This window comes from Equus asinus, chromosome 21 (genome assembly GCF_041296235.1).
Source record: "Equus asinus isolate D_3611 breed Donkey chromosome 21, EquAss-T2T_v2, whole genome shotgun sequence".
NCBI classification, from domain to species: Eukaryota; Metazoa; Chordata; class Mammalia; order Perissodactyla; family Equidae; genus Equus; species Equus asinus.
In genome coordinates, this window is record NC_091810.1 from 57,288,637 (window position 1) to 57,303,152 (window position 14,516).

General features: G+C 40.9%; 1 protein-coding gene across 8 annotated transcripts in view; it reads right to left on the bottom strand.

The window, feature by feature from the left end:
• MYRIP (myosin VIIA and Rab interacting protein) overlaps positions 1 to 14,516 on the bottom strand; it is a 339,379-nt gene that overhangs the window by 289,071 nt on the left and 35,792 nt on the right. For 7 of the 8 annotated variants that reach the window (XM_070492581.1, XM_044754350.2, XM_014859642.3 and 4 more), the window contains one exon: positions 10,049 to 10,192. In XM_070492581.1, coding sequence (XP_070348682.1) covers positions 10,049 to 10,158 — 110 coding nt within the window. In that variant the 5' untranslated portion in view covers positions 10,159 to 10,192. Of the gene's footprint in view, positions 1 to 10,048; positions 10,193 to 14,516 lie in introns of those variants that run through there. The other variant, XM_070492579.1, reaches the window with a different exon arrangement.

Sequence of the window (14,516 nt, forward strand, 5' to 3'; positions counted from 1 at the left end):
CAATGCCCCAGCCTCTCCTGGAATCATTAGCCTGGGTAACAAGCCTGAGGTAAGAAGTGGTAGAAGGAGTCACATTCATGTCTGTCTGACCCCAGAGTGTGCTCTGGGTACACTGTACACTAGGAGTGCTTCTCCTTTCTGCACCTTCCCCAGGGTCCTCGCACAGCCCTGACTAGCAAGTAAGTTACTATAGCATCTGGGTTCCAGACGACAAGCTAAGCAAACACTTAGCCCCTTCTCCTTCCCAAGGTTCCTTTAAAATGACAGCAAATACAAGTGTGATTAATGCATAACAGTAAAGAGAAAAGGAGAACAATCAGCCACCTACAGAGTTCAATGAAGTCCTGAAAAAGAAGAACAGGGGGCACAAACAATGTGTTCAATCATCATTACTTAAGGGCTGCTTATTGATTTTCAACATTAGAGTCAGCCTCTGAACAAAACAGGAAAGGCTCAAATAGGTTTGCAGAACAGCCTGTGAATGTCCTCGACCTTGAGTATGTCCTGCAGGGAGAGTTGCTAGACAAAGACAGTGGAAGGAGTGGTAGAGGAAGGTAGGCATGCCATATGCACGACTGCATTGTCAGAATCCGGAAAGGGTGGCAGACATTGGTGGAATGAGACCCAGAAGTTTCTGTACTATTTATGGTTGAAATATGATCAATAGAAAACCAAGCCAAAAATAACGTAACCATCAAGAAACAAAAGGTAATGGTAGTGTATGTGAGCTAACTTGCCATGATTCAGAGCAGAGAACTGAATGTGTTTAAAATTGATACATCAAGAAATAGCAACATAAGCCTATCTTTTAGATTTATGGAGGTAATGCCAGGAGAACTAAAGAACTAAGAACAAAAACAATTAAACATGGAGCAGAGGACTCGTGCTTTTCCTTACAAGGTCTTCTTTACCATTTTGGTTTTTTACTGTTTGCACAAAATCATCTGATAAAAAAGAAAAATGAAGAATAAAATTAACCAAGTATAATGTGCATTTTCTACACATTTACCTGATTAGAATAGACCCAAAGCCCCTGGAGGTAGGAGCAGGGATCAACATGTCTTTTGTTTTCCAATGTCCTCCATCCATAGCTTTAATATTGTTGCGTGTCTCGGAGAAACACAGTGAACACCGTATTGAACTTGTAAATAAGTGCTCCCTCCCGTCTGGTAATGTGTGTCTACTATTCTCAGGCCAGTCCAGTCCTCTGTCCTCCCCTAAACAGTCCCACTATACTTATGGCCTTTAATGGGATTAAATCTTCAATGCCCCACATCCCCAGTCCTGAGAAAGCAACTAACATTACTGATACCGGGTCCACAGAATCACTTTATACAGCAAGACCTATGACCATGCATATACACGGGAGCTGATATATATACTCCAGTTGTGGTGTGACTATGCCCATTACGAGCTGTGGCAGGTGTGGGGGGCAGGACACTTCTGCCTGCACACTGGGAGTCCTGGAAAGCATAGCAGCTGCACCACTTCTCCACTCACCTGCCATGACAATTGTGCTGCCCTTCTGCATGTGTAAAATAGCACACCCAATCTAAATACATGGTTTTCAGAAATAAAAAGAACACTTAGTCATGGATAAAACTTTTTAAAATAGCAGAATTTGGAGGGAGACCCAATGGAACAAATTGTAAAAAAGGACCTTCTATGGACAGCTAATATTTGACAAGGGAGCCAAGAGCATATAATGGAGAAAGGAGAGTCTCTTCAATAAACGGTGTTGGGAGAACTGGACAGCCACATTATCTTACACCATGCACAAAAATCAACTCAAAATGGATTAAAGACTTGAATTAAGACCTGAAACCATGAAACTTCTAGAAGAAAACATAAGCAGTTCGCTCTTTGACATCAGTCTTAGCAGCATATTTTCAAGCACCATGTCTGACCGGGCAAGGGAAACAAAAGAAAACAATGAACAAATGGGATTACATCAAGCTAAAAAGCTTCTGCACAGCAAGGGAAACCGTCAACAAAATGAAAAGACAGCCTAACAATTGGGAGAAGATATTTGCAAACCATATATCAGATAAGGGGTTAATATCCAAAATATACAAAGAACTCATACAGCTCAACAACAAAAAGACCAACAACCCTATTAAAAAATGGGCAAAAGATCTGAACAGAGATTTCTCCAAAGAAGATATACAGATGGGCAACAGGCACATGAAAGATGCTCAACATCATTAGCTATCAGGGAGATGCAAATCAAAACTACAATGAGGTATCACCTCACTCGGGTCAGAATAGCTATAATTAACAAGACAGGAAACAAGTGTTGGAGAAGATGTGGAGAGATGGGAACCCTTGTACACTGCTGGTGGGAGTGCAAACTGGTGCAGCCACTATGAAAAGCAGTATGGAGAATCCTCAGAAAATTAAGAATAGACCTACCATAATATCCAGGTATTCCCCTGCTGGGTATTTATCCAAAGAACTTGAAAACACAAATGCATAAAGATACACGCACCCCTATGTCATTGCAACATTATTCACAATAGCCAAGACTTGGAAGCAACCTAGGTGCCCATCAAGGGACGAATGGATAAAGAAGATGTGGTCTATATACATAATGGAATACTACTCAGCCATAAGAAATGATGAAATTAGGCCATTTGTGACAACATAGATGGACCTTGAGGGTATCATGCTAAATGAAATAAGTCAGAGGGAGAAAGTCAAATATCATATGATCTCACTCCTAAGTAGAAGATAAGAACAACGTCAAACAAACACATAGCAACAGAGATTGGGTTAGTGGTTACCATAGGGGAAGGGGGGAAGGAGGAGGGCAAAAGCGGGGATTAGGCACTCATGTGAGGGGATGGAGTATAAGTTTTCTGGTGGTGAACATGATGTAATCTACACAGAAGTTGAAATATATTACAATGTATATCTGAAAGTTATATAATGTTATAATCCAATGTTACTGCAATAAAAAATAAAAATTTTTAAAAAAAAGACCTTCTTAGAGGGAAAGAAAATTAGAACAAAGCTAAGCTCCACCTCTCACTCCACCCAACCACAAGAACAACAAATTAAAAGTGCACGATTCTCAGAGATGCCCCATACCACTCACTCTTGCCTTCTGATTTAAGTCAAGAGTTATGACAAAATTAAGGGACTTTAGATTCAAAACAACCAAATTAATGTGTGGACCTTTTGCAATTGGACACACTGTAAAAAGACTTTTTTAAAAAGACAGTTGGATAAATTTATTGAATATTACATGATAGAAAGGAATATTTTAGTTTTGTTAGCTGTTAAAATGCATTATGCTCTGTAAGAAAATGCCTTTTTCTGAGATACATAATGAAGTATCTAGAGATAAAACAACACAATGTCTGCAATTGGCAATAGACTGTTGATAGTAGCTATAACTGAGTGTGGATACACGGCGATGTTTTGTACTCTCTACTTTTGTGTATCTCCCCAAGATCCAGCAATTCTAAGTATCTGCTCGAGAGAAATGAAAACACAGTCCACACAAAGACTTGTACAAAAATGTTTATAGCAGCTTTATTCATAACAACTAAAAACTGGAAACAACTCAATTATCAACAGGAGAATGGAGATAAACAAACTGTGACGCCATGGAATATACCACGGAGCCCTACCCAGCAATATACAGGAACAAACTCTGGACGCATGCAACAACACGGATGAATCTCAAAGTCATAATGCTGAGTGAAAAAAGACAGATATCCAAGAGTACCCACTATGTGACGGAAATTAAAACAGTCGCTGCCTCTCAGGAGTAGGGGCTGACTGGAGGCAGGGAACTTTTGGAGATGATGGAAATATTCTATATCTTGATTGGAGTGTTGGTTACACATGTGGATATATTTGTCAAAATTCAACTGTACAAATAAGATATGTGCATTGACTTTTATGTAAATTTTATCATAAAAAAGAAAAAAGTAATTACATACAAAAAATACGAGAACGATGGTTGGTTTGAAAATGGAAAAACACAACTGGTTCCACGTTCTTCACAACTCAGGCTGGCCCAAGGAGAATGATTTCACTGGACTTATGGAGAGGACAGTTGCTAAGGGCTCACTTATGACTGAGGCCACAGCCAAGTGCAGACACCTTGGGCATGGAAAACAAAGTCACTTGCCAATGGTAAGGTGTCGGTAACCACACAAAGATCTCCAAATTTATAAATATTATTTGTGTTTGTCAATTCTGTACTTCAGGGATTTTGCAGGGCAGGAAACAGAAGTTGCTGGAAGTCAAGATCTCCTCAAATCTTCTATAAATTCCAAACTCACTCACTCATGTTACCTGCGGGCTCAGAAAAGAGCCAAGAGGGGAGGACAGCCACTGGGGGCAGTGATCTGGGGCAAAGAGAGATTTCCATCAGATTAGGAAGGACCACAGGTCAGTAGGCCTGTGTAGCAAAGACCTGTCTACTACTCAAGGCAGCCAGGTGGGCAGGTGGCCCTCTAGGGGACATCTGCAAGGGAAGCAGCAGCAGAATGGCCCAACCAATGGGACCCTGCGGCCTGGGATAACGGCAGAGAAACCTATGTGGACAGGTAATGGGGGATGCTTTCCCAATACCTTAGCTACACACAAACGCAGGATCTCTGCAGAATCAGTGGGACAGGCAACCCCAATAATCGCTGAGTTCTCCACCAGCCCATCAGGATGGGCTTAGAGTTGAATCTGAGTTCACGTGAAAAAAAATAAAGAAGTGTTGTATATCTTGCATAATCAGTTTGGAGACCAAGATCTACAAAAGCATGTGCACATACACAGCTAATGCAAAGGTCTTCTAATGACTTTAAGGCATGTGTGTGCACCATCAGTAAGGGAGCCTCTCTCCCACCTCTCGCAGAGTCCCTAGGGAACCAGAAACAAAGACGCATCCAATCTTCACTCACTTGGTTCAATTGGGTACAGGGAGTGGGTTCTACAATACTCCCAGCAACAGCTTAGAAGCCCTGTCGCCTCTTTATACATTGCATACTCTTGTACCTAATTCCATTTTTGTGACCAGGGCAATTTGTATATCCCAGCATTTGCATTTCTGAAGCCAGTTTGATATATGTATGCCCAGCTACACCATCCTCCTGTCCAAGCTTGGGCAGGCAGGTGCCTTACAGAATGTGAGCCTCAGCACACATACCAAAATATCCATCCACCTTTCAGCCTGGTTCATTTGAGATCAGCCTTCAGGACTCAGCATAAATGCCAGTTTCCTGGGAATGTCTCCTATGGGCCCTCACATCTAACCAGTTCTTCTGTTTTCATGTTGATGAAGCATTTTGCAATTTTCCTTCAGAGCATTTTCACAATTGAAGTTACATAGTTATCTGTAGAATTATTTGCTTAATATTTGCCTTTTTCCTTCTGTCCCCCAAGCAGGGCAGGGTCTGCAATTGTTTTGTTGATCTTCTATACCCACTATCTATCACAGTTTTAGCACATAGTAGGCATTCAATTAATGTATGTTAAATGTCACTTCCCCACAAGCCATAGGTAGCCTACCCTGGTAAAAAGCTGAGGAAATAGCCATAATTTTCACTTTAAATGTACCATTATTTAAAAAAAATTTCTATCCAGAACACACTAAATCACGTGGGATCTTCCAGGTGTGTCTGTGAGATCCCAAAGGCCCTGCAGCAGCCTGCCCCTCCTCCTGCTGAAAGCTAGTGAGCCAGCAGGTCTGCAAAGTCAGGCCAGCATCTGCAACTCCCCACCTCCTGGAGCCTAGGGAGAGGGCACTGTTTGGGCAAGGAGAACTGAGGCACCTATAGGATGTCCTGATAGAGACATCCAGAAAGTTTGGGCTCCTAATCTCCATGCCACACTCTACAGGCCTGAACTCAGGCCTGGCTGCAGGCACAAACTGCCAATCCTCCTACATGCCCATCACTTTGGCTCATGAGGATGTCCGCCTTGGCTCTCAATCTTGGAAGGCTTCCCCAAATCATGGTGCTGCCAGCTACAGGTCAACATTTTCCCCTATCTATGTCAATCACTAGCATATACCCTCATGTATCTTTAACTTATAAATACACCATTTATTTCAGTATTTACAACAACATAATGGAATAGATAGGGCAGGTAACCTTAGTCCTATTTTACAGAGGAAGAAGTTATGCTGAAGGATAAGGGATTCTCCAAAGTTTGGGGCTCATGTTAATACCCAAACTCACATTTTCAAACTCTAAAACCACGCTCTCTTCACCACCTCTGGCTGTCTCTCTGTTAACAAAGTCCTAACTACAAAAAAAGGAAAGAGGAAGGAAAGAGAAAGGAGGGGAAGAAGGAAGGTAGGAAGGAAGGAAGGAAGAAAGGAAAGGAGGAAGGAAGGGAGGGCAAGAGGAAACAAACAGTTTGGGAAAGGTTTAATCCAGTCTGAATAACTGAGAGAATTTGGGAAACAGAATCCTGGCTCTATCCCAATTAACTGTGTGATTCTGAGAAAGCTTTGTAACTTCTCTGTGTTGGGTGCCTCTGTGTCAAATGGGGCTCCTCCTTATAGGGACTCCTGTGAGGAATCAATAAGATGAAGTGTGCAGAGCGCTCAGGGAAGAGCCAGGTCACAGGGACTGCTTTATGCCTTTTAGTTCTCTTTCCATGAATTCATTCCAATGACCTAACTGCGCTGAATTCTTCAGCCCGCTCTCTCTCTTTACCTTCCCATGGAATGTTCTGAGGACATGAATTAAGACTTCCACCACCTATCTATTCACTGCACTTTATGTCAACACTGAAGAACAGATGATTAGAAACACTGTACAACCTCTACACCTGAGACCTACCCTCACAAAACCTAACCCAAGAAACTAGGGAATAAAGAACAGCTGGTCGGGAGAAAAGAAACATAATTTTTTTTTTTAAGATTTTATTTTTTTCCTTTTTCTCCCCAAAGCCCCCCAGTACATAGTTGTATATTCTTCGTTGTGGGTTCTTCCAGCTGTGTTAGGTGGGACACCGCTTCAGTGTGGTTTGATGAGCAGTGCCATGTCCGTGCCCAGGATTCGAACCAACGAAACACTGGACCGCCTGCAGCAGAGCACGCGAACTTAACCACTCGGCCATGGGGCCAGCCCCAGAAACATAATTTAACTTAAAACTTTAAAATAAAAATCTTCCATTCTGAGCCTTATGCTCATTGAAGTAAATATTAAAGAATTCAAAAGTACTTTCTCTAACATAGCTTCCTAGACTCTACATGTACCTTAAATCCAAGCCATATGGAAAATCAAGGCAAATGTTTGACAATTTCATTGGTTAGGTGCCATTGTCTCAACCTTTTTTTTATCCACTACTAAGTAAGGTTCTTTGCCAAAATCATTCAGAGTGTCACACCTGTTTGATAGGCACCCACCAAGGCATGTCAACAGGACCGTTGGTAGAAGGACAATAGTGACAGTTGCCTTCAGAGAAAAAACAACCAATCCTAGGATGGTAAGAGGTGCTGTGTCAACCTCTTTGGCCACTGATGGCTTCAAGCATCATTCATCATTCTTTCCCCAGCAGGAGCAGGTTTCCATGACCATGCATTTGCACAGAACTACAGTAGGGCCACCGAGTGCTGTCCACTAAGACCACAAGTCCTCAACAGAAAGATGGCACCTACCTTGTCAAGTCTACTGCAGGAGCAACTGCACCACCTTTAAAACCTTCTCCTCAAACCAAGCCATAAGGCTGCTCTTCCACATAGACTGGCACCTGTCTCCACAGTCAGAACAGGACATTAAACAAGATCTCGGTTTACCCATATTCGAGTTCCCAAGAGATGAAGCATGACACACAGATGTCTTTATGACTCTTAGAAAATATTAAGACTGATTCTTCAAGCCAAACATAAAGTTGGCCGTATGGATCGACAGACAATCTACATTTATCTATCCATTCCATGGATATTTAGGGCATGTCTATTATGTGCGAGGCCCTGTGTCCAGAGCTTGGGGCACAAAACTGACTAAGACATGGTTCTTGCACACGGTCTTATAGAGGAGAGACAGTGAACGAGGCAGGAGAAATATACACTACCATGTTGAAACTGGTCTCAATGTAAATTATTGGCAACAAATTTCAAGTAGGTCTTAGTGTTGATTGAACTCCAGCCCTTTATGTAACCTTTTCCACGACAAAATTTTTATCTCCAGCTTGGATTTCCCACCTGAACTCTAGGTGCATATATACAAATGCCAACTTGACATCTCTGCTTGGATAGCTAAAAACTATCTCAAGGGCTTTACCACAGATTTACTATTATGTCACTGGGCTCCAGCTATTGCGTGGACTTCATTCTACTACTGCACCCCCGCCCCCAGATCACTCCCTCCTAGCTCCTCTGGAAACAGACAAGGTATGTCCTTGAATCAGAAACTTGACATTTGTTCTTCCCTCTGCCTTGCTTGATGTTACCCCGACAGTTGCACAGCTCCCTCCTTCACTTCCTTCAGGTCTCTGCTCAGATCTCACCAGGGAGGTTTTCCCTGAGCAGCCCATGGAAAAAATCACACCCTGCCCACCTCAGATCAGTCTCTGCTCTCTTTCCCTGCTTTGTTTTCCTTCACGACTCCCACTACTACCTTGATGAAATCACCCCAACACTCCAGGGGAGCAGATAGCAAGGCAGAACAAGAAAACTCCAAGAGCACACAGAGGAAAGCACCCCTCCCAGTCACCTGCCCAGCACTGGCTCCAGTGCCTGGGATCTCGGTGGAATGCACAGGGCTCAGAATATGTGGCTCTTGAACCCCACCCAGGGGCAATAGGCATAACTGGAACCAAATAATACCATGATGTGCAAAAACAGAGCCACGCCCTCTAGCAGTATCAAAAATTATATTAAATCTCCAGACCAGAGAGAAAATGACAAGTACTCAGAAATCAGTCCTGAGGACACAGAAATATGTAATCTAAATGACAGAGAATTCAGCATAGCCATCATCAAAAAACTCAACAAGTTAAAAGAGAATGTAGAGAAACAATTCAACAAGTTCAGGAGCTACTTCACAAAAGAGACTGAAACTATAAAGAAGAATCAATCAGAAATATTGGAGATGAAAGACACAATGGAAGAGGTAAAACAAAATATGGATTCCCTGAATGCTCAAGGAGACATCATAGAGGAGCAAATCAGCATAATAAAGGACAGACATGTTGAAATGCTCCAGATAGAGGAGGACAGAGAACTAAGACAAAAAAGAAATGAAGAAAATCTCCAAGAAATATCCAACTCAATTAGGAAATGCAACATAAGAATTATAGGTATTCAAGAGGGAGAAGCGAAGGAGAATGGAGCAGAAAGCTTGTTCAAAGAAATAATAGCAGAGAACTTCCCAAACCTAGGGAAGAAGATGGAAATCCATGTGGCCCAACACATGACCTCATTTCTATCACTCTGACTCCTTCACTCTGCCCAACCGAGCAGCAACAGTACATCCCAGAACATTCCATGAGGAAATATCAACTGCAGAGGAGTCAAAAGACACACTCTCTGGGCCTCAGGTTCCTCCTCCATAACACAAGGAGGGTGGTCATGGGCCAGGTGATCCCATCCCAATCTGACGGTCACTTTCCTCGTATCAGGTCTTCAGAGCTCTGTCCCTGTACCATGGTAGCTGAGCATTCTAACAGAAGATTGTACACATATGAGTCTAATTCTCCCAAGAACTGTTCACATAACACTTTGGTTATTCTTCAGTAGCACCTGCCAACAGGAAAACTAAAGCCAGGAGCGAGCTCAGAACAGCCACTGTCATCACAAACTCCATCCATTCTACAGGTAATAAGTTACAAGGTAAGCAGCCCGAACAACACCTTGATTGGGAGTGTGATCAGGCACATTTCCGGACTGACATCATGATACCCAGTGTTGAAGCTGGCGAGCCTTTCTACAAAGGGCAGAGCATTCTTTGTATAAACATAAGTGTGTGTTTACATGACATAAAGACTTCCAAACTCAGAGCCAGCAACAAGGAACACTCTCGGGAAACCTGTTCCACTTGTCCATACACGGTTCACTGTACCCCTCAGGGCAATAGAAAAATCTCACCTTAGTCGTTCTTCCTCTTTTTTTCGAAGGTTGAAGTCTCGCTGAACCACCTGGAGAACATGCTCTGTTTCATCATCAGTCAGACCAGACAGGTCCAGCTTCCTCCCCATGATTTAATACCAAACACAGACGACAAAACAAGACCTGAGAAATCAAAAGAGAGACCACACATTGAGGGCAAAATAAGAGCTCTGGATGGACAAAATCAACCAATTTTGTTATTAAAATAGAATTAAGTGCAGTGTTTATATAAGGTAGTATTTTTTTTTTTCTGAGGAAGATTTGCCCTGAGCTAACATCCGTGGCCAATCCATAAGGTGGAGGAAGATGGGCACGGATGCTGGCTCAGCAACAATCTTCCTCAAGCAAAAAAAGAGGAAGATTGTCAACAAATGTTAGCTCAGGGCCAATCTTCCTCACCAAAAAAAAAAAAAAATCCTATATATACTATATCTTTTGAAGTTTTCATTACATGACTATGAAATATAAACCATAAATCACTAAACTCTCTTTTGCAAAAGAAAAAAACAGTAAAATAATCTTATTTAGCCATTTTCTTAGCAGTAGAAAAGATGATATTTCAAAGAAACACCTCTTAGCAGTGTATACCTAAAAATTATGGGAAACTACATTTTTAAAAATCATTTTTAATGAATGGCTGCACTCAAGGATGAAATCAAATAAATAATTCCAGGAAACTGCCCAGAACTAAAGGCCATCATAACATGAATGCACACATCCTCAACAAAATATTAGTGGAACCAATCCAGTGAGATGTCCAAAGGATTACATACAATGACCAAGTGGGTTTTATCTAAGCAATGCAAGGTTGGTTCAACATTCAAAAATCAGTGTAATTCATCACATTAAGAGAATAAAAGGGACAAATCATATGATCATTTCAATAGATGCAGAAAAATCATTTGACAAAATTCAATCCCCATTCATAACAGAAACCCTCCGCAAACTAAGACTACAAGGAAACTTCCTTAATCATATAAAGGGATTTTAAAAAAATAAAAATTAAAAAAACCTACAACTATCATAGTCAATGATGAAAGACTGAATGCTTTCCCCTAACGATCAGGGAAAAGGCAGGAATGTTCACTTTCACTACCTCTCCTCAATACTGAATGTCTTTTTACAAAGCTGCATTGATCAAGACAGAGTGGCATTGGCACACAAGCAGATGTACTAGTTCGCTACGGCTGCTGTAACAGAGAACCAGAGACTAGCTAGCTTAAACAACAGAAATTAATCTTCTCACAGTTCTGATGGCTAAAAGTCTGAGATCAAGATGTCAGCAGAGCTGGTTTCTTCTGAAGCCTCTCTCTCCCTGGCTTATAGACAGCTGTCTTTTCCCTGTGTCTTCACACGGTCTTCCCTCTGAACTTATCTATGTCTAAATTTCTCCTTCTTCTAAGAAAGCCAGTCATACTGGATTAGAGTCCACTCTAATAACCTCATTTTCACTTAATTGCCTCTTTAAATATCCTGTCTCTAAATACCATCATAATCTGAGGTCCTGGCATTAGGACTTCAACAACTTCAACAATAACTGGGATTATGAATTTTGGGGTAACACAACTCAGCTCATAACACTTCACCATTTGGCCCCCCAAAATTCATGTCACACTCACAACCTCTTTAGCAATTCATTGTCCAGTCGCACCCCTGATGTTCTCTATCGACATGACTTCTCATTTTTTGCAGTATAGATAGACTGAGAATTTTCCAAATCTTCAAGTTCTGGTTCTTTTTGCCTAACAATTTCTTCAATTTATCTCTCTGCTCTCACAGTTCACTATAAGCAGCAAGGAGAAACCAGGCCATGCCTTCAACACTTGGCTTAGAAATCTCCTCCGCTAAATACCCAAGTTCATCACTTAGAAGTTCCACTTTCCACAAAGCACTAGAACACAATTCAGCCAAATTCACTGTCACTTCATAATAAGGATCCTCCACTTTCCAATAATAAGTTCCTTGTTTCCATCTGAAACCTCACCAGAAGTACCTTAACACTCATGTTTCTCTACCAACAGTTTCTGAGGTGACTTAGGCTTTTTCTAACATGCCTAAGTCTTCTAGCATCAAAACTCTTTCAGCTGCTACTCATTAACCAGTTCCAAAGTAACCTCCACATTTTTATATAGAAGAAGAAACAGAAATGGCAAATAACACATATGAAAATATGCTTGATTTCATTAGCAGGTAGAGAATTGCAAATTATAACCACATTTCACACCCACCCAAATGGTCTTTGTCAAGTGTTAACAGGAGGTGGGACAATGGTAAATTTCATATAGTGACTATAAATTGGTGCAATCTCTTTGTAACACAATTAGGTATCATTTTCAAAGTTGAAGATGCATCTCCGGAATGAACCAGCATTTCTGCCACATCTAGTTATGTTCCTCTGATAGAATCTTGCAAATATGCAACAAGAGATAGGAATTGGGTTCAATCATATTAAATTTCTAAGTTTGTACCTATAAAAATGCCTATTTCACACAGTTCAACCTAACAGCAAAACATTAATAGCAATCACTCAAAAAAAGTAAAAAATAAAATAAAACAAAATAAATAAAACATGAAAACTACCCCAAACACCCATAAACAGGAGGAAAGATCAATAGCATATATTTGTTTCATACAATGGAATACACTAATGCAGTGAAAAAGGACATGCTGTAAGTATATTCATCATCATGAATGAATCTTAAAAACATAATGTTGAGACAGAGAAGCATGCCACATGTACACACATGCACAGCATGCATACAGTCTGACTCCTTTTATATAAAGTTCAAAAACATAGAAAGCCAAAGAATATACATTTTTTAGGAATAAATGTGGTAAACTATAAACAGCAAAATGGGAGCTCTGAGGGGGAAAGAGGACTTGACTGGGGATAACCAGACAGGGGCCTCAAAGCCATCAGTAACGTGCCGTCTCACTGGAGACACAGTGCTTCTGCTGCTGCTGATTATTCAAAAGTTCAAGTTAAATACACTTTAGTGTGTAAGGTGTCTTTCATATGCATATAAAGTAAAATAAACCTAATGCTAAACAAAAGTAATCTAATTTCATTATAATTAAACCAGATATTTCATATCATGAATCATAACGAATACATGATAACTAAGGCAAATATTTGAAACATTGTTCAAGGAATGTGCTGAGAATTATAATAAAAAATAATGATAATGACTTTGACAAATCTACCATTATTGATTGAATACCTACTATGTTCCAGATGCTTTAGTTTTTCATATATATATACATTTATACTACATATACATATATGTTACATTTAATATTCTTAACTCCCACAAAATCTTATAGACAGTCGCTTCCATTGCCACCACCTACAGATGAGAAAGTGAGAAAATGCAGATTCACAGTTACACGTTCCACCTAGGATAAGTGCCTAGGATAAGGACAGCTAGGGTCTGACTGTCTCTCTGTCTGGCTCAGAGCACACACCTTTACTCCCTGTGAGATGCAGAGGGCAACTCGAGACCTCAGGTTTCCAAACTTGAGGTCCAGAGCTCGCTGCCCTCTCTTTCTAGCATGTGACAGCTAAGAACAGGAGATCCTATTACTTGGTTGCTATTCACATGAAGAGTGTTAGTCTCGAAATAATGGCAATAAATGTAGAGAACAGAACAGTTTCAGTCCTTAAAAGTCTTTTGTTAAATGATTTAAAACCTCATGACTGTATGATGCAAACTAATCTCAAGATTTAACCAACAAATCACAACAGGAATTCCAACTATTTAAAAAAAAATTTTTTTTTCATGCCAGTAATGCTATTTGTCAAAAGTAAATCTTTGGTCCACTTTGCCCAAGTGATGTTGTCGAGGGGGAGGGGGTCAGGGATGGGGGAGGGGAGAGAACCTGGTACACCTGCTGGTTCGCAGAAGTATCAGGAGTAAGACTCCACCCTTACGCTGCAAAGGTAAGAAAGACGCTTCATAAGCTGCCATCTTCTAGTCTCCTGATGAGCAGGAAGAAACTGATTCGCTGGCACAGGGGAAATGCAGACTGACTTCTTCCTCTAAAATACCCCATTAAAGGTGATAATGGCACTTCAGAGTTTCCCAGAAGGTGACACATCTGTCCCCCTCACTTCACTTCACTGCTGTTTGGTTTCTGAGAATTCTCAACACGATTCTAAGAGGCCCAGGTAGTAAAAGACAGAAGTGGCAGCTTCGATCATATCAAATCTAGAAAGAATGGTTGGGACTCAAGAGGGATAAATGTTTCTGCACACAAATAAACAAAATAGCTCTAAATGGACAAGACAGAGAATAATGAGAACACCTTTTAATGCTAAAAGCTTCCTCCCTTTTCTACGAGAAACACAGTTAGATTCCCCATGCAACAAGAGAAATAGCACCTTAGAGCTCGAGAAGCCTCAGTGCCTGTGAGTCAGAGGTCACGTAGGTATGACCCTTTCGTTTAA